This window comes from Narcine bancroftii, chromosome 2 (genome assembly GCF_036971445.1).
Source record: "Narcine bancroftii isolate sNarBan1 chromosome 2, sNarBan1.hap1, whole genome shotgun sequence".
Lineage (NCBI taxonomy): Eukaryota > Metazoa > Chordata > Chondrichthyes > Torpediniformes > Narcinidae > Narcine > Narcine bancroftii.
In genome coordinates this window covers 275,536,630-275,562,217 of record NC_091470.1, presented here as the reverse complement: position 1 = coordinate 275,562,217, position 25,588 = coordinate 275,536,630, and the positions used below count along the sequence as shown (strand labels likewise).

The window sequence follows — 25,588 nt, the reverse complement described above, 5'->3', positions numbered from 1 at the left end:
TGTCTTTGCCACAGGAATGTGTTGGTTCTGAATTCAAACAAGTTGGTCTTTAAACAGCTCCCACGTGTTGGATGTTGATTTGTCCACGAAGATGCTCTAATTCTATTGTAACTTGGCCTTTCCCAATTTTGCACTTTTCCTGCAAGATCCAGACTTGCCCCTTGGATGACTTATCAGAAAACGTGGACGCTATTCTCAAAATCCTCTCCCATTTAAATTTTTTCACCTGAGTCGGGCTCAATTCCCAAAATAAGGCCTCATCAGACCCAATCCATGTTAGATTATCTGCATACATGTGGCAAAAGACTCTTCTGGAAATTTAAAAAAAAATGCAGCTAGTTTAAGGCTCTTGCATCATGGGTCCCAGTTCATATTGTGGAAATTAAAGTTGCTTTCCACAATAACTCTGTTACCTTTATCTTGTAACATTCTGCCCCATTACTTTCCATAATCTGCTATCTATCTGTGCTTCTCTCTGACACTGACGTTGGGAAGCCCATCGCTAAACTCCATTGTAGTGATAGCACATTTCTTATTCCATAGTTCTTCCCATACTGCCTCACTGGATAAACCCTGCAGGTTATCGATCTCCTTACATTCTCCTTAATCAGCAATTCAATTCCCGCACCTCTTTTGCATCCCACACTATCACATATGTAATACTGAATCCCTCAAGGTTGTGATACCAGTCCTGCCCCTCTCTCAACCAAGTTACTGTAAGGACAATACATCATAGTTCTATATATGAACCCAGGATGAGAGTTCACCTGCCTTGCCTGTCATATTCCTTGGATGAAAATAAGCACACTTCAGCCCGTCAGTCTTACTGTGTTCATTAACCAGGCCCTGCCCATCCTTTCTTTCAGTCCCACACAGCCTACCTTCCTCTCAATCCTTCCACTTGCTGTCCTGCTCACTGTCAAGCTGGTTTAAACCCTTCCTGGGTAACATTAGCAGACCTGCCAATGTAGAGAATCAAGGCACTGCAGATACTGGCTGGCAAATAATATCAAAGAGGATACAAAAAGCTTCTTCAAATAAATAAAGAGTAAAAGAGATTGATAAAAGACCACTATAAAATGAACCTGAGAAATAATAATGGGAGACAAGGAGATGGCTGAGGAACTAAATGAGTATTTTGTGTCAGTCTTCACTGTGGAAGACATTAGCATCTTGAAGGGTATCAGGGAAGGGAAGTGAGTGCAGTTACTATTTCAAGGGAGAAGGTGCTGAGAAAGCTGAATGTCCAAATGCCTTTAAATGTTGTAACTATTTCAGTTTCTACCACTTTCCCTGGCCACTCATTCTATACACCCACGTGAAAAACGTCCCTCAAGTCCCTTTTCACCTTACACATGAGCCTTCTAGTTTTAAACCTTAAACAGGCATCCTTCAGTTTTAGACTCCCCTCTCCCAGGATTATGTATGATTTTATAAACCTCTTTTAAGATCGCCCTTCAGCTTTATTTAACCCATTCTTTCCATCTCTCCTTAAAATTCAAACCCTCTTGTCTAGGCAGTATTCTTGTGAATCTTGTCTGCATCATCTCCAGCTGAATGAAACTTACAAATCTTTGCCTTATGTAACAGCTTTATTGCATGTCATTTAAATGTCACAATGTACAATCTCATTCTCTTTAAAGATAGAGATGGGAGGATTTTTGAGATGCTCAACACAAAAGTGTCAAGATGCTCACTGTTGGAGAGAAACCAACCACGTAGCTGATCTTATAAAATAACAATTGTGCGGGAAAGGATTACAAATTTGAAAACGCTTTGCTAGTTTTTTTTTCCCCGTCAAATCTAAAGCGTGAGTATAAGAGACCCACAGAACCTGAGTCCTGCGTGTCAACACCTCGGATTCTTGATTCCAGACCACACAGTGAAGGTTGGAGAGACAGTGTACAATGAGGGAGCTTAAAGAAAGAGGGAAAATCAAAAGGCAAGCTTGTCAAATTACTGGTAAATTTGATTCACAATAACATTTGTTCATAATTTGAAAAGATCACTGAATATATGAAAAACCTATGATTCAATAATTTTCCATTTGGGCCACCGATTAGGTACATGTTCTCCAAAGGGTAGAGGTAATTTTGAAGGTAGTAACTTAGTGATGTTGGCTCACCCTATGGTCTACTTGCATGCGTTCTAACACATGCAAGGGTTAATTTCATGGGCTCATGGTTTTTAATTGATTGAGATAGAGGTAGGATTTTGTTCCATGAATGATACATAGAACATCAAACAGTGCAGCACAGGAACAGGCCTTGGGGGCCCTTAGTATCTGTCGAAGTTGATGCCCAAATTAAATAAAACTCTGCTGATTGCTCATGATACTAACTCCATTTCTGACCCCGAACTTCCCTGAGCTCCAGTGCCTGAACTGCCCTGAGGTCCAGTTTCATGATGCAGGTTCTCCCTGGACTCCAGTGTCTGACCCCAACCCGCCCTGGGCTCCAGAGTCCTGACCCCAACCCGCCCTGGGCTCCAGAGTCCTGACCCCAACCCGCCCTGGGCTCCAGAGTCCTGACCCCAACCCGCCCTGGGCTCCAGAGTCCTGACCCCAACCCGCCCTGGGCTCCAGAGTCCTGACCCCAACCCGCCCTGGGCTCCAGAGTCCTGACCCCAACCCATCCTGGGCTCCAGAGTCCTGACCCCAACCCGCCCTGGGCTCCAGAGTCCTGACCCCAACCCGCCCTGGGCTCCAGAGTCCTGACCCCAACCCGCCCTGGGCTCCAGAGTCCTGACCCCAACCCGCCCTGGGCTCCAGAGCCCTGACCCCAACCCACCCTGGGCTCCAGAGTCCTGACCCCAACCCGCCCTGGGCTCCAGAGTCCTGACCACAACTCTGACCCACCCTGAGTATATGTATGATAATTTACAAATCATACTGTCATTTACAGAAGTGCAATGTTAAGTTTCACCAAAATTCTTACTTGCTGCAGCTACACAGAAATGTGAAATTACAACAGGATGCCATGAGATAGAAAAAGTTAATAAATTATATCAAGGTAGATAAATATTCACAGATGTAGTTACTGCAAAGACAGCAAAATTTTGGTTGTACAGACGGCAGTAGTGTCCTGAAGATGTTATGAAGAGCATAGTATTAGAACCTGATAGCTGGTCAAGCAAAAACTATTCTTGAACCTAGAGGTGTTAGATTGCAGGCTTCTGCCTGAAGAGAACAGTGAGAAGAGCTTGTGACCAGGGTGATGGGGATCCTTTGTCATGTTGGCTGCTTTCCTGATGCAGTGCCTCGCAAAAATCTCTTTTGTGTTACATAGCTGTTTTTGGTATATATCTTCACTTCATGGTCAATAGTTAGTCCCTAAATGTTGTGATTATTTTTTGCTCTGAAGTTCGTATATGGCCAGTGTATTCATTTAGGGTTGGTTTGTGAGGTTTCAGTTGTTTCTTTTAATGGAAGAATGTATTCATGCAGGAAAAGAAAGTGCTCTTTATTACTGTTTTCTACATCAAGGAAAACCTAGTAAAAGAAAATCAATCTTATTGCTGTCAGCAAGATTGTTCAACTAACAAGGGGGTAACACAGTGGGATTCTTTAATCCTTCATTACGGTTTATCCCTAAGATACAAATCCTATGGATGACAGTAAACATCAGATGGTTACAGATTCAGAGCCCTGCTGCTCTGCTTTTATTGAAAGCAGTAAAATCATTTATCGAGGTGAAATGGTGCGTGTTCTGTTTGCACCCTAACAAAGCACTGGGAGATTGTACAGGCAGGTTTTTGAATTCACAGGGGATGTTGATAAACCTCAGCCATGCAATCACTGTGCAATGGAATTTTCTGGCATTGAGATCATAATTTACACAGTAAAATTACCTTCTTTGCAAACACTTGAGGAATTATGAGACTATAATCTTCCATTAATGTCAATCCACAGGCAGCTCGGAAGCGTAAGATTGCCATCCTCAAAGCCCTGGGGAAAACCACTGAAGCCATCAGGGAGCTGAATGAGTATCTGGAACAGTGAGTGTTTTACAAGAGGATTGAGCTATGCCTGGCGATAAACCATTTTTAATTAAAAGGGAATTTGCATTCTAATTCTAACCCTATTCGCCTCTTCCCCCACCCCCTCTCATACCACTGGCTCCCCACCCAGCCCTACCCCCACTCTTGTATATTCTTTTCAGTAAGTATCTGCTCTCTTATCTGCAGGTTCGTTGGAGACCAAGAAGCATGGCACGAACTAGCGGAGCTTTATATCAATGAGCATGAGTAAGTATGTCTTCTACTTGAAATGTACTACATTTTTTTTGCAAGTTGGTGTACTCCATTTTATCGTAAGAGCAGGCAGTATGATCCAATGAGGTTCCAAGAGGATCACAATAGACCTCAAATGCTAAGGTCTCCTGGGGAAAAATGGAACATTGCTGTTGTTTGTTTCATGGAATCAGACTTTAATAGGATTTAACTGTAAGCCTCCCTCACTTAGTGGAGAAGAAAGCACTTCCATATCCATGCTGGTGGCTGTGTTGCTAGGAGAATAGGCTGTGGTGTGAGGTTGAAGGGAAAAATCATTTGGTTTCTGTCACATCTTTGCCATATTATTGTTAAAGGATGAGAATTAAGGAGTTCAGACTGCAGTCTGTTGTCAGGGTGAAAAAGCAGCTAGTCCAGGAATCCTGGCTATAGCACAAAAACTGTTGATTGGATATTTATGGTTTTGTTAGCTGTCATTTGTTGTGGCGGTAAGAGGAAATCCCAAAGTCAGAGGATTAGCTTCAACCTTAATAAGACTTCTAATATCACAGCATTTTCCCCCCTTTCTATAAAGGTCATCACTTTTTTCACCATATTTTTTTTCTACCCAGCATGGTTTATTTCACATTGTTCCATTCTTTCCATTAAGATGAGGAAGAATCAACTGTGCAAAGCATGTTCCAAACATTGTGTATTAGCAGCCAGGGTGAGTGTTGGATACATGCTTTGTGGAAAAAGTAACCAAAATCAAAAGTTGTTGCCAAAATAAGGAAGTAGAAAAGTTGGCCATGGTATTCTGGAAAAGGTTGTCTGTTCCAGAAGAGCCAAGAGTTTGTGTACACTTCCCTAAAATGTGTAAAATCTTCAACAGCATGGAGGAGATGGAAATTGAACACTGGAGGACTTGCGTTTTGCAGACAATATTTTTTTAAACTGCAGCCCTGTTTGAATACAGCATTTATCAATGATGGGTGCTGAATATTCAATATTGGCATTCACTCCACTATACCACAGTGGATTACAAGTGCTCTTGATCCTGTAACACTGTCATAGGCGAGTTTAACACTGGCTAAAGATGGGCAATTTAAATATTTTATGGTGCCACCATGCATTTGTTTACATTTTAGGGCTGCATGCAGAGAAATCTCTTCTCTCTTCAGCTGTGTGAAGGTGAAGAGTAGGCATGAGGTCTAGATGTGGCTTCTCAGTCATCTGTGCCACTCAATGGCAATAGCTCCTTCACTGATGCTGCTATTAATTGTCTTGAGCAGAGTAGAGTACAGCTCTCAAATAGGCCCTTCAGTTCACAGTCCATGTTGACCACTCTGCCTCCACATGATCTATATCTTTCCATCCCCTTTCTGATTAAGTGCCTAAATAAATGCCTCTTAACCATTGCAACTGTATCTGCTTCCACCGCCTCCACTGGCAGTGTGTTCCAGACACCTACCACTCAGTGTGTTAATTAATAAATACATAGATAAATACATACATAGTTAAAAATAGTTTCCTGTTTTGCGGAAACTGCCAAAATGTTTGGCTTGGAAGTCAGCCTGAAGAAAACTGAGGTCCTCCATCAGCCAGCTCCCCACCATAACTACCAGCTTCCCCACATCTCCATCAGGCACACAGAACTCAAAACGGTCAACCAGTTTACCTACCTTGGCTGCACCATTTCATCTGATGCAAGGATCGACAAAGAGATAGACAACAGACTCGCCAAGCAAATAGCTCCTTTGGAAGACTACACAAAAGAGTCTGGAAAAACAACCACCTGAAGAAACACACAAAGATCAGCGTGTACAGAGCCATTGTCATACCCACGCTCCTGTTCGGCTCCGAATCATGGGTCCTCTACCGGCATCACCTACGGCTCCTAGAACGCTTCCATCAGCGCTGTCTCCGCTCCATCCTCAACATTCATTAGAATGACTTCATCACCAACATCGAAGTACTCGAGCTGGCAGAGTCTGCAAGCATCGAATCCATGCTGCTGAAGACCCAACTGCGCTGGGTCGGTCACGTCTCCAGAATGGAGGACCATCGCCTTCCCAAGATCATGTTATATGGCGAGCTCTCCACTGGCCACCGAGACAGAGGTGCACCAAAGAAGAGGTACAAGGACTGCCTAAAGAAATCTCTTGGTCCCTGCCACATTGACAGTGGGCTGATATCGCCTCCAACTGTGCATCTTAGCGCCTCACAGTTCGGCGGGCAGCAACCTCCTTTGAAGAAGACCGCAGAGCCCACCTCACTGACAAAAGACAAGGGAGGAAAAACCCAACACCCAACCCCAACCAACCAATTTTCCCTTGCAACTGCTGCAACCGTGCCTGCCTGTCCCGCATCGGACTTGTCAGTCACCAACGAGCCTGCAGCAGACGTGGACATTCCCCTCCATAAATCTTCGTCCCCGAAGCCAAGCCAAAGAAAGAGATAAAAATAGTCTCCTTTAAACTTTCAGCCTCTCCTTAAAGCTATGCCCTCTAGTATTTTACATTTTTTTCTCTAGGGAAATCTCTATCAATGTGTTCATAATTGTATGCACTGTATGCCAGAGTAAACAATCCAAGTTTGTCCAATCTCTCCTTGTAACAAATCCGAGTGGACCTCATTTATGTCTTATCCTTTCTGTAATGCAGTGATCAGAACTGCACACAAAGTAGTCTGGCCAAAGTTTTACATACCTGTAACATGCTTTCCTGATTTTTATACTCATTCAACATGTTGACCAATGAATGCCAGCCTACTTACGTTGCCATTTTTAAGGTGCTATGGACTTGCACTCCAAGATCCCTTCAAACATCAATGCTTCTGAGAGTCTTGCCATTCACTTCCCCATACATTTGGCCTTGCAAGGTTTAACTCCTCGCACTTGTCCAGATCAAATCCATCTGCCATTTCAATGCCCACGTTTCCAGTTGCTCTCTATTCTGCTGAATCCTTTAACCACCTTCCTTACTATTCACAACTCTGCCAATTTTTGTCTTAATGTGCTTCCAGATAGTGTGTAAGGCTGCCATTATGAGTCATGAATATTTTTGCCTGATGCCCAACAGAAGATGGCAGCTTGCTATTTGGGCAAGGACTTAATGATTTTAACGCCTTAAAATTTTTGAAGCATAGTTGTTGAGCTTTCTCACCAAAATGAGTTTATGAATTGGAATGACATTCTTGGCCATGACATGAATGCTCTTTGGTTTAAGTATGTGCAAAATCTATGTTTATGCAGCTGATTGCAATTTTGATTCCCATTATTTGAAACCAGATCTAACTCACAGTGTAAATTAACTTCCAAGACTATAGAGCACTCCAAATGTTGCTGGGTTTTGTGTGGCTGTGCCAACAATCTCCGCATTTTCAACAACATTTGACAACAGCAGGAATGCAGATGCAGCCAAACCTCCTTGTTACAAAATGCAAAAAAGCCCATGTTGAGGTTTGAGATCTTCTACTGACGGAAATGGGATGTGAGAAAAATCTGGTGCTGGGGATTGTCTGGTTGTCATGGATGTATGTCACAAAAGTGAATGTGTGAAACCATTCATTAACTTTATTATATATTTGGTTGTGAAAAAAATAATGCTGTAGCGTGCTGCTGTGTTGTAATCCTATTTTGTAAATGTTACAGCAGTTACAATTTTGTTTGGAGAAAGCTGTTTTGCTCTGCAGATGATTCCCTGTTTGCAATTAGTGCTAGTGTTAACCTCATTTTGCCCTCACGAACAGAAATTTCACAAGGGATGACTTGTAGGTCAGCATTCTCTTGAATTTCATCTCCTTGGAGAAATTGCAGAATGTAGAGTTTGGAAGTGAAATTAATCTGCCAATTTGTCAAACTGTAATTTGTTTAAGAGCTTGTGCTTGCTTTCAGATTTAAAAACTAACCACAACTGCAATCCCACAAAAAAAATTGTAATAAGAGTTTAATGTTATTTACATAAATGCAACATTCCAACTTGCTGCAGCCAGATAGGTATGCAAGATACACCAAATACAATAAATAAACCTCCTTTGAAGAAGTCCGCAGAGCCCACCTCACTGACAAAAGACAAAGGAGGAAAAACCCAACACCCAACCCCAACGAGCCAATTTTCCCTTGCAACTGCTGGAACTGTGCCTGCCTGTTCTGCATCGGACTTATCAGTCACCAACGAGCCTGCAGCAGACGTGTACATACCCCTCCATAAATCTTCGTCCACGAAGCCAAGCCAAAGAAAGACATTAAATAACCCAAATATACCAAGACAAAAAAAAATTAAACAGAGAAGATAGGTAAATAACTATTCACAGTTGCAGGGGGAAAAAAGTGGTTTTGATAGTTCAGGCAAATCTTTTGGTAGTTCCAGAGTAGTTTGTGGTTAGGGTGGAATCAGCCTGATAGCAAAAAAATTTGAGTAAAATTTCTTGTCATTGAATTGTTACTAATGACCACTTTGAGAGCACTGATGATGAAAAATCTGTCTGTTTCTCATGACATTCAAGATATTTATTACAGGCTATTCCTAAGTTACAAATGCTCAAATCTTGGACTGCCCACACAAATGAACCAGCTCCTTAATATTATTGAATTCAGAAGCCCAAATTATCAACATGCATTTGTCCCAACAAACAGCAGAGCTTGTTTTCTCTCTCTCTCTCTCTCTCTCCTTTTAGAAATAAGTATTTGTTATCAGTCTCATTTGTTGGCATTAATCACATTACCGTGGAGGTATGGTTACTGGGTGATATTTTGTGTATTTTTGGACTAATGGACCTCATTTAAAAGTGAACCAGTTCACTCCCTGGGGTTGATCTGTATACATGCCAAATGAGCAACAGGCATGCCTGTCATGGATGGTCTTCGAATTGTGTCATTTAGTTGCTATTGCACAAACATTCATTTTAGCCCCATCTTTGTGTTTTTGGGGTTGGAGGCAGTCATGGAGGTTATACTTTCTAAAATGCAGGAAAGTGTTTATTCTTCCTCAAGTTAAATGTATTCTCGTCTTGCAATACAAATAGCTTTGGTTTAAGTGTTACTCAACAGCTTTTTGTTGAGGACACTATTCCAAATATTTTCATGCTCACAAACTTGAACAAAATCATATGTGTTATTAGAAGAAAATTCAACAAAATTGAACAGAAATCCTAAATTCGGAAATCTCAGACACTGTTTTCAGGCAAGATTGAACAAAGACCTGGGGTTTATCTTTGCCTCTTTATAGAAACACAAAAGCTGCAGATATGTAAAGTTTTGTTGGTATCATGTGATTTACTTTCCTCTGCCAGGATGAAAGGCAGTATTCTTGCAACGTGTACCTGCTAAAATGTACTTGCTCAGCAAAGGACTCACAAGAAGAAAATAAATAGGAAGCAAAATCAGAAATTAAAAAAAACACAAGTGACCTTCACAACTGCTTTTCAATTTAATAAGATTATTGTTGATATCAGTGCCAGTTTCCAGCATGTACTCCATATACCTTGATTCCCTCTGTATTCAAAAGCTATGATGTGTTAAATTGTTAAATATTGACAATAGTCAATCTTCCTCCTAATGATTTAGAATTCCAATAATTCACCCTTTGGGTGAATAAATTCTCATTTCTCCAGCACTTTTATGTGTTGCCTTAGACTTCAGCAAGATTTTATTTTTTTAACTTTGTTATCTCCATCCTGAATGGCTGATTTATTTTTCAGATTGCCACATTCTTTCCACTTCCAATAGTGCATGGAACCATTGAATATTACAGCACAGAAATAGGCCTTTGGACCATCTGGTTCATACCAAACAGTTTATCTACTTGAGCTAGTCCCATTTGCCTGCATTTGACCTATATTCCTCTCCTATCCATGTACCTGACCAAATGCCTGTACAGCTCTTTTGGCAGTTCATTCTACATACCTGCCACCCTCTTTGTGAAAATATATTCCTCAGATCCCTTGAAATCTTCCTTTACCCCTCACCATAAATCCAGGCTTTCTATATTTAGACCCCCCCCCCCCCCCGACCCAAGGAGAAAAGTTTTGATTATTTCACTTATTTATGGGCCTCATGATTTGATCTACCCTTATAAGGTCTGCCCTTTCTTCTTATAACCCAGGAAGTGGAGGAAAGGGGATGTCAAAGGAGGTTATTTAAGGTGAGAACAAGTTCTGCCAGGTGGAGGTGGTGGTGGAGGGAGACTGGATGAGTAATGTTGAGAAAGAAACAAAGGGTATTGGGGACAGAGGTGAAAAAAAGATCGGATGCTCAAGATGAAAATGAGAGGTGCTTGAGTTCAGGGAACTGGAAGTAGTTCTGTTTTTTTGCCCCTTTATTTATTTAATTTTCAATTAACTTGAAGTTTGAAAACAAACAAAATCAAAGAGAGATCACAGATATATACAGTAAATACCAAAACCGAACTACATGTTGATAGCACAATGATCAAATTCTGAACCATTGTTTATAGATACAAAATTACACATCAAGCTGATTCTTAAAAGAAAAGGAAGAAACAGAAAAAAGAAAAAGAGAAAGACACCCTCCCCCAAAGGAAAAGGAAAAAAAGGTTATTCTCCCATATAATGTGACAAAATCATCTGGTTTCCAAAAGCTTTAATTACATACAGATGAAACATTATGCGATTCATCCAGCACTTACTTTCTCCCTCAAGGGAGAAATGTCTTGATATAGACATCACTAGGGATACTGGAGATAGTGGTATTGGAGACCGGAGGGAGGGAACCATCAAAGGTTAACCTCCATGTAGCTTAAATACAGCTTCCATATTCTTAAAAACATGTTGTAACAATTTCTGAGGTTGTAAGTAATCTTCTCCAGGGGAACACAACTATGCATTTCTGACTTCTAGCGGATCAGACTCAGTTGGGAATCAGATTTCCAAGTAATGGCTATACATTTCCTGGCCACCGCTAAAGGAACTGGAAGTTGTTAAAAGTGATGGAAGACATTTGTGGTATCCCGAATATAGATGGGAAGGGACCGGACTGGATACAAAATGGAGTCGGTATAAGATGATACCAGTTCTGTGGGGTAGGAGCACGCACAAACAATAAGTCTACCAGGACACTTGAGCTACGGATCTTGGATAAGTGATAGAACCAGGCAGAGCAGAATTGGGAAGAAATGAGGTCAGAGGTTGTGAGAGGAAGATGACAGGAAGTGATGAGGTCAGTGATGATGCATGTGACTTGATGTTTCTTGGTAGGTCTTGTTCAGGGTAAGTAGGAGGAGATTGGTACGGTGAGCAGGCAGGGCAGAACGTTTCAAGGGAATGAGATTAGAATAAGTGAAGGGAGAGGCAAAGTAGAGATGGTTGGTGTCTCACCAGCAATTGGAAATATAAAGATTCATAACAGGCAGAAGGCTTAAGGTGTGAGAAGGGGTCTTCAGTAAGTCCTGGAGAATCCTGGTGGAAGAAGTAGGCACTTAGGCTGAGATGACAGTAGAAGAGATTGGCATAATGGCAAGCATGAAACTCAGTGACGTGTGGACTAAGGGATTGAAGGTGAGGCCTTCTCTGAGGACAGAGCATTCCATCTCCGAGGGGTGTCGAAGGGGTAAGTAAACGCAGGAGAGGGTTTAGAGTTGGGGTCAGTGGGGTGGACATTGTCAGGGGGAGGAAGGTGGAAAGAATCAGAGGAAGAAGGTGATGAGTTGGGCTGATCTGGGGAGGGAAGTCAGAAGTGGCAGATGGAAGATTGGGGAGGTGGAGGGTGGAGGAGAGTCAGAGAGGTCGGGTGGAGGGTTGGGATTCAGAGAGGAGGGTTGGGCGTTCAGGGCGGAGATGGAGGATTGTGAGGTCGGAAGGGGAGGTGGATGGTTGGGGGATCAGAAGATGGAGGGTTCAGGGGTCAGTGGGGGAAATGCAGAGATGGAAGGTCAAAGGGGTAGGTAGAAGGTTGGAGAGGGAGGTGAAAGATGGGTCAGAGAGCTGTTAGGTTGGGAAAAAAAGTGGGAGCTTGAAGGAGTAGATGGCATGATGAAGGAGAAGTGTGAGGTGATAGGGAAGGGTAAGGAGTGGTGGTGAGCCTGTAGGATCCAGCATTGGAGGTAACCAAGGTGTCAGCCTTGAGGAGGCTGAGGTTGGTGTGGAAACTAGTGAAGGAGTCAGCATAGATCTTGGAACGGTAATGGTTGGGACCAAGTTAAGTATTTGTGTTGACGGAGATGTCATGGGCCTGCAGGCAGCCTGGGCCAGGATCTTTGCCTCCCATGGATGCTGTGTGACCTCCTGAGTTTCTCCATCCCTTTTTTGTACTAAACTGCAATCACAGTGTCTGCGGACTTTCTTATTTAACACTATTCCAAATGTGGTCTCACCAGTGTCTTAATAGTTGTAACTTGATAACCCAACTCATGCCAGACAGCTTATGTTATCACTTTCAGGGACTGCATTCTCCAGGGCTCTCGCTTTTACTGTGCAAATTCTGCCCTGGTTTGACTTGATAACTGTGTCATCTCACACTAATCCACATTAAATTCCATCTCTCATTCCTTGGTATACTTTCCAATTGTTCGACGTTTTGTCAACTCCGAAAACCTTTCTTTCTGTTAAATAGACCATCAATCTTGGTGCACTTACAAACTTACCAAACTTGAAAAAATTGGGTGGTTCAGTAAATTTGTAGTGATACAAAAGTTGCAGGTGTTGTGGATAGTATAGAACAGGGGTGTCAAACTCAAATTCATGGAGGGCCAAAATTAAAAACTTGGACTAAGTCGAGGGCCGAACTAAATATTTATTGAAAATTTTCAACAACATCTGCATGTTTTCTCTTCTTTCAACATATGTAATGTTAAACTTTTTCTTATTAAAATAAATGTTTAATAATAGTTTTGGATAAACTCTTTCCAGAAACGTTAACAAATGAGAAATAAAATATTCAATAAATAATATTTCTCTATAGAGGATTTGTCAAATGTTGCTAGTGTGCTGTCGAATAGTAAAATCTGAGGGCTATTGAGAATGTGGGAGAAAAATATGATTCCTGAAACAATCAAATGGGTGACTGATTGTGGGCATGAACTCTAGCAGGGTTATTTGCCATGCCCTTTTTCCATTGGTACAGATATCCTTTGATTTTGCACACTTTTCAAGTTTTATGCCTAATGAGCTTGTATCCAGGTGCAGGACCATTTTTAACCAGGAATATATTTATCACTGTGACATGAAAGTATTGGAAGATCGTTTTATCCTGAGATTAAAGTTCATAATACTTACTCGGGCCTGTGTGCGGGAGGGCGGGGTTTGCGGGCGATCGGGTTGGACAACGACAGTGCGGGGGCATCAGCTCTCGCTGCAGGGCGGCATCTCGGCGGATCAGCGGCCCCGTCACCGTGAGTCGCGGGTCAGCCTGCGGCAAGGAGGGGGAGTGGGCATCGGTCCTGGCGAGGTCAGGCCCGAGGCCTCCAGTTCCGGGCGCTGGGAAGCGGCCTTGGGTTCCCCTGACACCGGCCAGGCCCCAAAACCAGAGTCCACGGTGAGACCCTGCAACGTAAACAGAGGAGGTGGGGGCGATTAGCGGGCTGATGCCAATGCATTCTGGGATTTATAGTATTAGCTGTGCATGCGCTATACTGGCGTGGCGGCCAGCGGGCCACCTCTAATACATTTTTGAAATGATCTTGCATGCCAAATATAATTATATCGCTGGCCAAATTTGGCCCGCGGGCCAGAGTTTGACATGTGTGGTATAGAAGGTTCTTGTCAGTTACAGCAGATTGCAGTGTTTGGCAGAGAAGTGGCTGATGGAGTTCATTTCAAAAAGTGTGAAATGATACACCTGATCAAAGTTGAAAGCAGAGTACATGGTGAACAGCAGGATTTTCAGCAATGTGGAGGAAAAGAGAGACTTTAAATTCCAAGTTTATCGATCTCTGATGGTTGTCAAGCAAGTTGATAAGGAGGTTAAGAAAATATATGGTGTTCTGACCTTTGTGAGTCGGGGGTTTGAGTTCAAGAATTTTGAGTTAATGTGGTAGCTTTAAACATCTGGTTAGCTCACACTTCAAGTATTGTGTTTGGGTCTGGTAGCATCATTTCTGGAAGAGAAACTTTGGAGAGGGTGCAAAGGAAATTTACCAGGATACGCCCAGTTTGGAGAACATGTCTTACGAAGAAATGGTGAGCACACTGGGGCCTCTCTCTTTGGAGCGATGAAGTTAGAGATGACTTAATAGAGTCATAGATAGGGTGAGTAAAATAGCCTGCTATTTATGGTGAGTGGAAGAAAGTTTAGGGGAGATATCAGATGTAGGTTTTTTTACTCAGAGAGAGTTGGGTGTCTGGAATGCATTTCTGCGAGTGGTGGTGGAGGTGAAGGAGAAAAGAGATAGATTATTTTGGAGTAGGTTTACATAGGTTGGCACAATATCGTGGGTGAAAGCATGTATTGTTGACATCCAAGTCAGTAATATAGATGAGAAACAACAGGACCCAGCAACAATCGTTGCAGTGGAGTCATAGGCCTTCAACCCAAAAAACAACCTTCCTACCTCAGCCTCCTGCCATCAAGTCAATTGAGTATCCGATTAGCCAGCTCCATGTGTACATGAATACCATGTGCCCAAGTCTTCCAGGCAGATGTCAAAAGGTTTGCTAAAGTTCATGTAGTCAGTGACTACAGTCCTAGCCGTATCACTCCTCTTACTCACCTCTTCACAAATCTGGTAAAATTGTTTCCGTGGTTGCAGACAATTGGAAGAGACTACAAGGACATCCCCATCCTCAGTAAGAATGAGGCCTAGAGTGTGAGTGACAATTACATGGTTGAAACATTTACAGCCACTCTCTTGACATCCCCTGCATTGCAGATTCTACTCTTCATCTTCCTGCACCCACTCTCCCTGCCTCCACTCATCCCCCCACCTGCACCTGCATCCATTGTCCTCCCCTGCACCCACACATCCCCTGCCCCCTCCTGCACCCACTCTCCCACCGCCCCCTCCTGCACCCACTCTCCCACCGCCCCCTCCTGTACCCACTCTCCCACCGGCCCCTCCTGCACCCACTCTTCCACCGCCCCCACCTGCACCCACTCTCCCGCTGCCCCTTCCTGCACCCACTCTCCCACTGCCCCTTCCTGCACCCACTCTCCCACTCCCCCTTCCTGCACCCACTCTCCCACTGCCCCTTCCTGCACCCACTCTCCCACTGCCCCTTCCTCCACCCACTCTCCCACCGCCCCTTCATACACCCACTCTCCCCCCGCCCCTTCCTGCACCCACTCTCCCACTGCTCATTCCTGCACCCACTCTCCCACCACCTCTTCCTGTACCCACTCTCCCCCACCCTCCTGCATGCATTCTTCCCCACCCCCTCCAACACCAACACACCCCGGTCCCTCCAGCACCTATTTTCTCCTTGCATTCTTTCCCATCCCCACCCCTGCACCCACTACACATTCCTGCACTTCTTCCCTGCTATTTCTACACCCACTCTCCCTCTGACCTATCCTGTATCCACACTCCCCCTGACCTATCCTGTATTCACTCTCCCTGATCTATCCTGTATTCACTCTCCCCGATCTATCCTGCATTCACTCTCCCCTGACCTAACCCTGTATCCACTCTCCCACTGACCTATCCTTGTATCCACTCTCCCACTGATCTATATTCACTTTCCCCTGACCTATCCTGCACCCACTCTCCCACTGCCCCCTCCTGCTCCCACTCTCCCCAACCCCTCCTGCAATACTCCCCACTCCTTCTGCTTGTGTGCTCTAATCTGCCCATGCTTCCTCCTCCTTCTGCCCATTGGACAACCCCTGCACTAACTCCCAAACCTCCTCTGATTGTTGCAACCTCCATCTCCCCATCCAAATGCCCTACTCCCACATTCTCCTCTTAAATCCTGGTCTCTTGTACTCTGGCCCTCAAACGCTCCTGCTAGCCTCTACTCCGACCCATCCCCTACCACAAAACTCTACTCCTCCCCCCCCCCCCAACCGCTTTTTGTGCACTCTGACTTACCAATTCCCTTCTGCTGGCTTCTGTGCCAAGTTTCAGCCTTTGCTGCTTTGGTCTCTTCAGACCTGGGGCCACTTACTCCTTCCTCCCTCCCTCCTGGTTCATATACTACAGACTTTATCTCTTTTCATTTGTATTTTATTTTGTTTATAGCAATTGGATTCAATGGAAGCATGAATCGTTTTATTAAATTCAATAGTAATCACAGTCTATTCTGATCATGGGTGTTTTAGTTGTGAACAGTCAGTGGGGTTAAGCACAAAACAGAATATAACAAGACATCACATCAGGAGCAAAAGTAAGTTCAAAAGAGCTGTAATTATATTGAATGCAAAAACAAATCCAAGATTACAACCCAAAAATTCAAATTGTTTTGTCAGGCAATGTACATTGAAGTAATTAGGACTGAGTCCAAACTTTCATATATTGAAATTATTAATTTTTGTTTGTGCTAATTCACGAATGGATTATTTAAACAATCTTCCTTCCTCTCTTGCGATTTATTATTTTGTGAATTGTTTCCCATTCTAACAGCCCAGTGTGTGTGTTGTGAAGGTCGTATTTATTTTGGTCACAGTTCAGCAGTCTTGCAGCAAATGTTACAATGAGTTGGACTGAATCATTAGCCAGTGAATTAGGTAATGAGCAGCTCTGAATAAGACTAATCAGTTTACATTGCTAGCTCTGATTCTGCGGAAGATACAGGTTGTATTAGATTCTGTGCAAGCAGCAAGATGAGTGTCCGAAAGACTAGGGGCCTGCTGATTGACAGCTCCTTGGCTTGCCAGGAGTTCTGGTGTTCAACAGTGTCTAAGAATTTTCCTGTACAGGATCTGAGTAAGAGTCATTGTAATAGGGCACAGTTGGAGGCAAGAGAACGTAATGCAGGAACAGGAAGAGACCATTTTCACCTCGTGTGCTTTCCCATAGTGTGATCAAAGCCAACTGGTCCCCACCTTTGCTCTATTTCTGTTAATGAATGTCAGGAATATGACCATTTCAGCGCTCACATTTTTAGAGGCTGCTTCCAAGAAGGAATGGGAAAGTGGCCTTTGCTCAAAAGATTGAAAGTTAGTTTTAGACCTAAATTACTTCACTTCTGCACTGTGGGGTATATTGCTTGGAGGTTATAGCTCAAAATTCTTTCTAACTTTTCAGTGAACCTCAGAATACTATTTGAAAAAAGTATCTTTTTTTTAAACTTTCTGTGGATGTTATGAAAGGGATATGCGCACTATCTTTTCATTATACTGGACAGCAGGAAGAATTTTCCTCCTTTGCTCTCGGTGGGACCAGTTCTTCCAATTGGCCTCAACATGAAGTGGTCTGCAGCTGCCAATCTTATGTTTCTACAGTACTGATCTTGATGGTAGCTTATTTTAGCTGGAGGTTAAAATCATTTAGCAAATGCAGTGTGTTGTGAAAATTTAAAACACAAATTCTAGAACTTTTCTGTCTTTGCAGTTATGGAAAAGCAGCATTTTGCTTAGAAGAACTGATGATGACCAACCCTCATAATCATCTATACTGTCAGCTTTATGCAGAGGTAAGTGGGGAATAGTTTTCTTTTGTTGAGATCATGTTCTGTGTGATATTTATTATGTTAAATATGAATGATATGCATTTTAGCACTTTTCAATTCCTTTGAAAGTATGACAGGGTCAAGAATATATTTGGTTTGAAGTTACTGATGTCACACAAGATAGATGATGGACAGCTTTTGTACAGCAAGGACCATAAAGCAGTCTGTGGGATTTTCTTTTATGAAAATCAGTAGGTGGTACTGAACTCTTCTTGGAGTGCAGGAGGATGAGGAGTGTCTCATCAAGGTATACAAAATCATGAGATAAATAGATTGAGTAAATGCAGAGAGCCTTGCTCAGAGTTGGGGAATTAGTAACTAAAGTACCTAGGATTAAGGTAAGAGAAGAGAGATTTAACAGGGACCTGTGGGGTAACTTTTTTTTAACCCTAATGTTCACTGTACCACGTGAGGGTGGTGAGGTGGGGGGGAGCTCAAGAAAGGGAATGTAGACAGCCACTGTCATTGGCTGCTCTGCACCCAATGCAATCACATTGCAGCCATCATACTCGCAAAGGCGCACCACACATGTGCGAGCACGCAAGGGCATGTTGGTTGAATTGAAAACTAGCAGGGAGCATATGCCACACTGTGGGCTTGCTCTCCCCCGACCCTGTTTATCATATTTGTTTGAGTTCAGTAAAGTCTTTTATTTAGTTTACCTCACCCACCAACTCGACTTATTATTAAGCACACAACAACAAACACTGCCCTTGGTTCTAATTGATCTTTTTTTTCATGACTCCATACTCTGTAGATGTGCTCTTTTACTTTATATGGGTGTATGAATGTTAAAACTAACCTGTTAGACTACCTGTCAAAAATACCATCTCACAGTGCTTGGCATAATGTGATAAATAAACTTAAACAGTGTTTGCAGTGAAGAAATATTACCAAGGTTAATTTAGAAGGTTGAAGGACCAATTCACTCCTGTTTGCAGTTCGCAGTAATCCTGGCATTTCACAGCATTAAAATTACCCAGAAACAATATGTACCTCTAATATATCATTGGGATGTGTCTCTCGTTATTGCAGTGGACTGTTGAGAACCCTTCAGCCTGCACCACTATTCATCAGATCATGGTTGATCTGTATCTCAACTCCAATTACGTCACTTACAAATTAAAGGATTTAGTTGAAATAAACCTCTGGGACTTGATTTCAAGTGATTATGTACTGTTTTTAAACAGGATTATCTTGGCCATCAACAATCTGGTTGTGGAACAGTTGTGCAGTGAATAATTCCTTTATAAGGCTGTACAGTTGCAAGAGAACCAGAATAAAAATGCACGTTGATGCATCTGGGTACAGAAAAATAAAATATATTGTTACCATTATGACGCTCTATTTTTTAGCCAGTACATCCAATGGGAAAACCTCGGACACTGTGTCTTTACTTTCGAGTGGTGGGACTAGATCTTACAGCCACTTACTGACTTTGAGGCTCATAGCCCAGGTGCTGTTCAGGTCAAGCCAGTCAAATGGGAATCAGAGATTTGAAAAGACAGAAGATATAAGGGGGAAGGGTCTTGAGAGGAGCATAATTACAACTTCTATATATAGTAGGGGCCTGCTATCATGTTTTGTTCATTGTGTGTAATGACAACAAGAATCATCCATTATTCAAATGCAAAGCACAAAAATGCTGAAGAAACTCAGCAGGTCATGTAGTGTATATACTGGAGAAACTCAGCAGGTCATGTAGTGTATATACTGGAGAAACTCAGCAGGTCATGTAGTGTATATACTGGAGAAACTCAGCAGGTCATGTAGTGTATATACTGGAGAAACTCAGCAGGTCATGTAGTGTATATACTGGAAAAACTCAGCAGGTCATGTAGTGTATATACTGGAGAAACTCAGCAGGTCATGTAGTGTATATACTGGAGAAACTCAGCAGGTCATGTAGTGTATATACTGGAGAAACTCAGCAGTTTTTTTCAATTTGTTCAAATGTTTGCTTCACATTTGAGTAGCTGATCAGAAACTCATTTCAATTTGACTCCACAGTTTGTGGCTTTGTACTGTGTTGATTGAAATCCTAATTTGCACCCTTTTATTCCTAAAAATGTCCATATTCTGCAGGTGAAATACACTCACGGTGGACTTGAAAACCTGGAAATTTCTCGAAAGTATTTTTCCCAAGCCCTTAAACTAAACAACAGAAACATGCGGGCATTATTTGGGCTTTACATGGTAAGTTGAAGCACATTAAGGAAATTGCCTCTGCTGAAGTCATAATCTTTCAATAAAAAATTGGGCTGTTTTTCATTTGTGATGGTGTCTTCAAGAATCAGACTTAATACACAGCAAGGAGGATGTTTTGTCCATCATGCCTGAGGATCTGATTAATCCTACTGTTTCTTAAAACCCTGTAATTTTCCCTCTTTGCCAATTTTATTTTTTGGAAGTTGCTGTTGAAACTGCTTCCACTGCTCCTTCAGGCAGTACATCCCAGATTATAACCTCTTGCAGTGTATGAGAAACGCAGCTGAAGCTGTACCATCTGGTGACCAATCCTGCTGCCAGTGGAAGCAATTAATCCATATCTCCTTAATCAAGCACGACAATTAAATCTCCCTTTGGTTGTCCTTGTGCTCTCAGGGAACAGCTTTTCAGCCTTCCCACATAAACTGCAAGAAGCATTTGGCAGAATTTCTCCATTGTCCTTCTCTGGGTTCATCCATATTTCTCAACATCTCATGAAAGAACAGTTAAATCATGTTCAAACAGTTTATACCATTGTTGTATTTTCAAATTATCTTCCAATTTCCAGGTTGACATAATACATTTTTTTGCTATGGCTAGAGCTATCTTAACAAATCTTTTTTGTGCATCCTCCAAATCAATTCCAAATTCTTTGTTTTTTATGTTACTTAGGAGAAAGATCTCTGGATTCTTTGGTATATTGTTTTCTGTTATTTTATTTAATATCTGATTGAGATCTTCCCAAAATTTTTCTACTTTCTCACATGTCCAGATTGCATGAACTGTTGTTCCCATTTCTTTTTTACATCGAAAACATCTATCAGATACTGTTGGGTCCCATTTATTTAACTTTTGAGGTGTAATGTATAGTCTGTGTATCCAGTTATATTGTATCATACGTAGCCTCGTATTTATTGTATTTCTCATCGTTCCAGAACATAATTTCTCCCATGTTTCCTTTTTTATCTTTATATTTAAATCTTGTTCCCATTTTTGTTTAGTTTTACCATTTGTTCCCTCATTCTCCTTTTCTTGCAGTTTAATATACATATTTGTTATAAATCTTTTGATTATCATTGTATCTGTAATCACATATTCAAGGTTACTTGCCTCTGGCAAACTCAAACTGCTTCCTAATTTATCCTTCAAGTAGGATCTCAATTGGTAATATGCCAGCGCTGTATCTTGAGTTATATTGTACTTATCTTTCATTTGTTCAAAGGATAAGAATCTATTTCCTGAAAAACAATTTTCTATTCTTTTAATCCCTTTTTTTTCCCATTCTCTAAAGGAAAGGTTATCTATTGTAAAAGGGAGTAACTTGTTTTGTGTCAATATTAGTTTTGGTAATTGATAATTTGTTTTATTTCTTTCTACATGAATCTTCTTCCAAATATTGAGGAGATGATGTAATACTGGAGAACTTCTATGTTGTACCAATTTTTCATCCCATTTATATAATATGTGTTCAGGTATCTTTTCCCCTATTTTATCTAATTCTAATCTCGTCCAGTCTGGTTTTTCCCTTGTTTGATAAAAATCTGATAGGTATCTTAATTGTGCGGCTCTATAATAATTTTTAAAGTTTGGCAGTTGTAAGCCTCCTTGTTTATACCATTCTGTTAATTTATCTAGTGCTATCCTCGGTTTCCCCCCTCTCCATAAAAATTTCCTTATTATTTTCTTCAACTCCTTGAAGAATTTTTCTGTCAGTTGTATTGGCAATGCCTGGAATAAGTATAATATCCTTGGAAAAATGTTCATTTTAATACAGTTTATCCTTCCTATTAGTGTTAGTAGCAAATCTTTCCAATGCTCTAAATCGTCCTGTAATTTTTTCATTAGTGGATAATAATTGAGTTTATATAGTTGGCCGAGATTTTTGTTTATTTGTACACCTAGGTATCTTATTGCCTGCATTTGCCATCTAAATGGAGATTCCTTCTTAAATTTTGAGAAATCCGCATTATTCATAGGCATTGCTTCACTTTTATTTACGTTTATCTTGTAACCCGACACTTCTCCATATTATGTTCAAACAGTTTGAGGTAAACAAGAAAGTGTGCAATGTTGGGGTTTAATGGTGCAGTACACAACAATGCTGAAGAAACTCAGCAGGTCACACAGCATTCAAAAGAAGAAAAGGGCAATTGATATTTTAGGTCAGAAGAGTTAAAATAGTTTCTGCTTGTACTAGTCAGGGTTAGTCCAATGGTCAGTATGACCAATGAAAACTCCATTCAAATTTATTATCATCTGACTGTATATATACTACTAGATGAAACATTGTTTCTCTGGACCATGGTGCACACACATACAGTATATATAGTGACCTCCATAATGCTTGGGACAAAGACATCTTTTCCTTTATTTGCCCTTGTGCTCCAGTTTTTAAATTGTAATCAAACAATTCACATGTGATTAAAGTGCACATTCCAGATTTTATTCAAGGGTATTTGTGTGTATTTTGGTTTGACCATGTAGAGATTATAACATTTCTTATACATAGTCCCATAATTTCAGGGCACCATAATATTTGGGACTTAGCAATCTTATGTATATTAAAATAGTCATATTTAGTATGTTGTTGCATATCCCTTGCTTGTAATGACTACTTGAAGTCTGTGATTCATAGATATCACCAGATTCTGAGTATCTTCTCTGGTGATGCTCTACCAGGCCTCTACTGCAGCCATCTTCAGCTCCTGTTTGTTTCAGGGGCTTGTCCCCTTTAGTTTCCTCTTCAGCATATAGAAGTCATGCTCAATTGGATTTAAATTGGGTGACTTTAGCCATTCAATAATATTCCAGTTTTTAAGTTTGGAAAAAATCCTTTGTATATTTTGTTGTAGGATGAAGTACTGTCAAATGAGTTTCGAGGCATTTGCTCAAACTTGAGCAGATGTTTTTATACACCTCAGAATTAATTTTGCCACTGCCATCAGTAGTTACATCATCAATAAGGATATTTGCACCTGTACCCGTGGCAGCCGTGCATGCCCAGGCCATGACACCCCTTTGGATCTTGGGTAGTCCTTTACCCCTCCACACTTTGCTCTTGCCATCACTCTGATACAGGTTAATTTTAGTCTAATTTGTCCACAAGGCCTTTTTCCAGAACTCTGCAAGCTCTTTTAAATACTTCTTGGCAAACTGTAATATGGTCATCCTGTTTCTGTGGCTAACTAGTGGTTTGCATCTTGCAACGTAGGCCATGTATTTCTGTTAATGAAGTCTTCTGCAGATAGTAGTCATTGACACGTCCACACCCGCCTCATGAAATGTTTCTAATCTGTTGGACGGGCGATTGGGAATTTTTCTTCATTATAACGAGAATTCTTTTGAAATCAGCGGTGGAGGCTTAGCGATTACTGAGCTCACTAGATTGGGCTTTCTTTTTAATGTTGTTCCAAACAGTTAATTTTGGTAATCCTAAGATGTGAGCAATGTCTCTTTCTGTTTTATTCTTGTTTTTCAGCCGCACGATGGCTTCTTTGACTTTCCTCAGCACAACTCTAGTCCTTATTGAAGATGACATTTTCTATATCTTTCCTATTTCCCAATTTCAAAATATGTCATCTTCTAAGAAACATAAGCTTCGATATTCTGAATGACAATCTTATCACTCCAATAAACCAAACTTCGTAATTGCAAACTTTAAAAACTTTATTTATTCGTTCAAAAAATAAATAGTATATGACATATACAACAATTAACCATAAACATGAACGTTATTTTTTATATATAGGAAAAAAAATCCTCGGAAAAAGTAAAACCAATATCCGCTTCCCATTTACTTTTAGATCTATCCCAACCCTTTTTATCCATACTATCCTGTAATATTTGATACATAGATGAAATATAACCCTTCATATGGGAAGTCTCAAATTTAGTCATTTCAGGTAAAGTCATATCTCTACCAAACATACGTTTTACCAAAGATCGAATTTGATAATAGAGAAACAAAGAGTTCTTATCAATACCAAAACTGATAAAAATTACCAAAAAGATAAAAATTTACCCTCTATAAAACAATCTCCCAAATTTTTCACACCTTTAAATCTTCAATGCAATAAACTTTGATTATGTATTGAAAAAGAAATAAGTTGATTATTATACAACGGAGTCAAAGCCAATATTTACCCCTCGAGCCTATCGTTTTATTTTTCTTTATTCATAACTTCATTAAATGTTTTAGTATAGGCACATTATATTGTTGTAAAAAATTTATATTCCATCTAATCAAAAATTGATGTACTTCAAATTCAGAAATATTTACCATCTCAATTTTGGCTCAACTAGGAGGCTGTACCAAATCCATCAATGAACTAATAAATTTAAGTTGGGCTGCTTCATAATAATTTTGAAAATGTAGTAAACGTAATCCCCCCCAACTCATATTTCCAAGTTAATTCATTCAAAGATACTCTCAAAAATTTACCTCTCCATAAAAACTCCCTAACCATTTTATTCAAGTCTCGAAAAAAAATTTTATCAAGTAAATACGGAATAGATTGAAACAAATATTGTATACGCAGAAAAATATTCATCTTAATTGTATTTATCCTACCCAATAAATTAATAGGTAAATCTTTCCAGTAATTGCAGCTTTATGAGGCCTTTAATTAGTTGATATAACCATTTTGCAAACTTCACATCGATTTTTATAACTTGAGTAAATAAAGCATACTGAATAATAACAGTATTCTTCCTTAAACAATTAAACCAAAATTAAGATGATTAAAATAAGATGAAATAAGATGATGAGATAAGACGAATTCAAAGAAAAGTATTACGATGCTTACATGGTTTTTCGAAGACTGAATGCAAGCTCCCTGTTCACTCGGATATTACAGCATATAATGTAACCCTAATGTGCTGACGTGGACATTTTACCCCCTCCATAAATCTTCGTCCGCGAAGCCAAGCCAAAGAGAAAGAAGAAAGAACTATGGTAACTCTACAAAAACAATTTATCCTTAAAGAGATAGTCATAAATTTACTCAGAAGCAAACACAAGATTTTAATCTTTACATTTATGTTGGGAAATTGTAATTACAGACTCTAAAGGTGATCAAAAGCTTAAAATCAAGCCTAGCTTTCTTATACCTGCACCAGTGAAGCAATTAAGCATACCTGAGTAATCACAAACACCTGTGGAGCCAAATATTCTGAACATTATGGTGCCCTGAAATGGGGGAACTGTGTCTAAAAAGTGCTGTAATTCTACACGGTCAAACAAAAATTACACAAATAACCTTGAATAAAATCTGGAATGTGCACCTTAAACACATGAATTGTTTAATTACAAATTTAAAACTGTGGAGCTTGGACAAATAAAGGAAAGGAGTGTCTTTGTCCCAAACACTATGGAGAGCACTCTATTACAATATACAGTACATAATAATCATGTAAGTACTTAAAGATAGAATAAATATATATATTTATTTATATGTGTGTGTGTGTGTGTGTGTGTGTGTGTATGTGTGTGTATTATATATAGAACTAAAATGCATTCTTGTCTCATAATAATTGGGAACAACAGAATATTAGGAGCTGGGATTGAATCCTCATGGGCTCAATGTCAGAGTATCTCTGCTCTCCGCCTTAG

At 40.7% G+C, this 25,588-nt stretch overlaps 1 protein-coding gene across 3 annotated transcripts in view; it reads left to right on the top strand.

The window, feature by feature from the left end:
* Positions 1–25,588, top strand: part of emc2 (ER membrane protein complex subunit 2) — a 164,845-nt gene that overhangs the window by 100,327 nt on the left and 38,930 nt on the right. For all 3 annotated transcript variants that reach the window (XM_069920986.1, XM_069920987.1, XM_069920984.1), the window contains 4 exons: positions 3,911–3,996; positions 4,186–4,245; positions 17,652–17,733; positions 19,855–19,965. In XM_069920986.1, the coding sequence (XP_069777087.1) occupies positions 3,911–3,996; positions 4,186–4,245; positions 17,652–17,733; positions 19,855–19,965 (339 nt within the window). The remainder of the gene's footprint in view (positions 1–3,910; positions 3,997–4,185; positions 4,246–17,651; positions 17,734–19,854; positions 19,966–25,588) is intronic.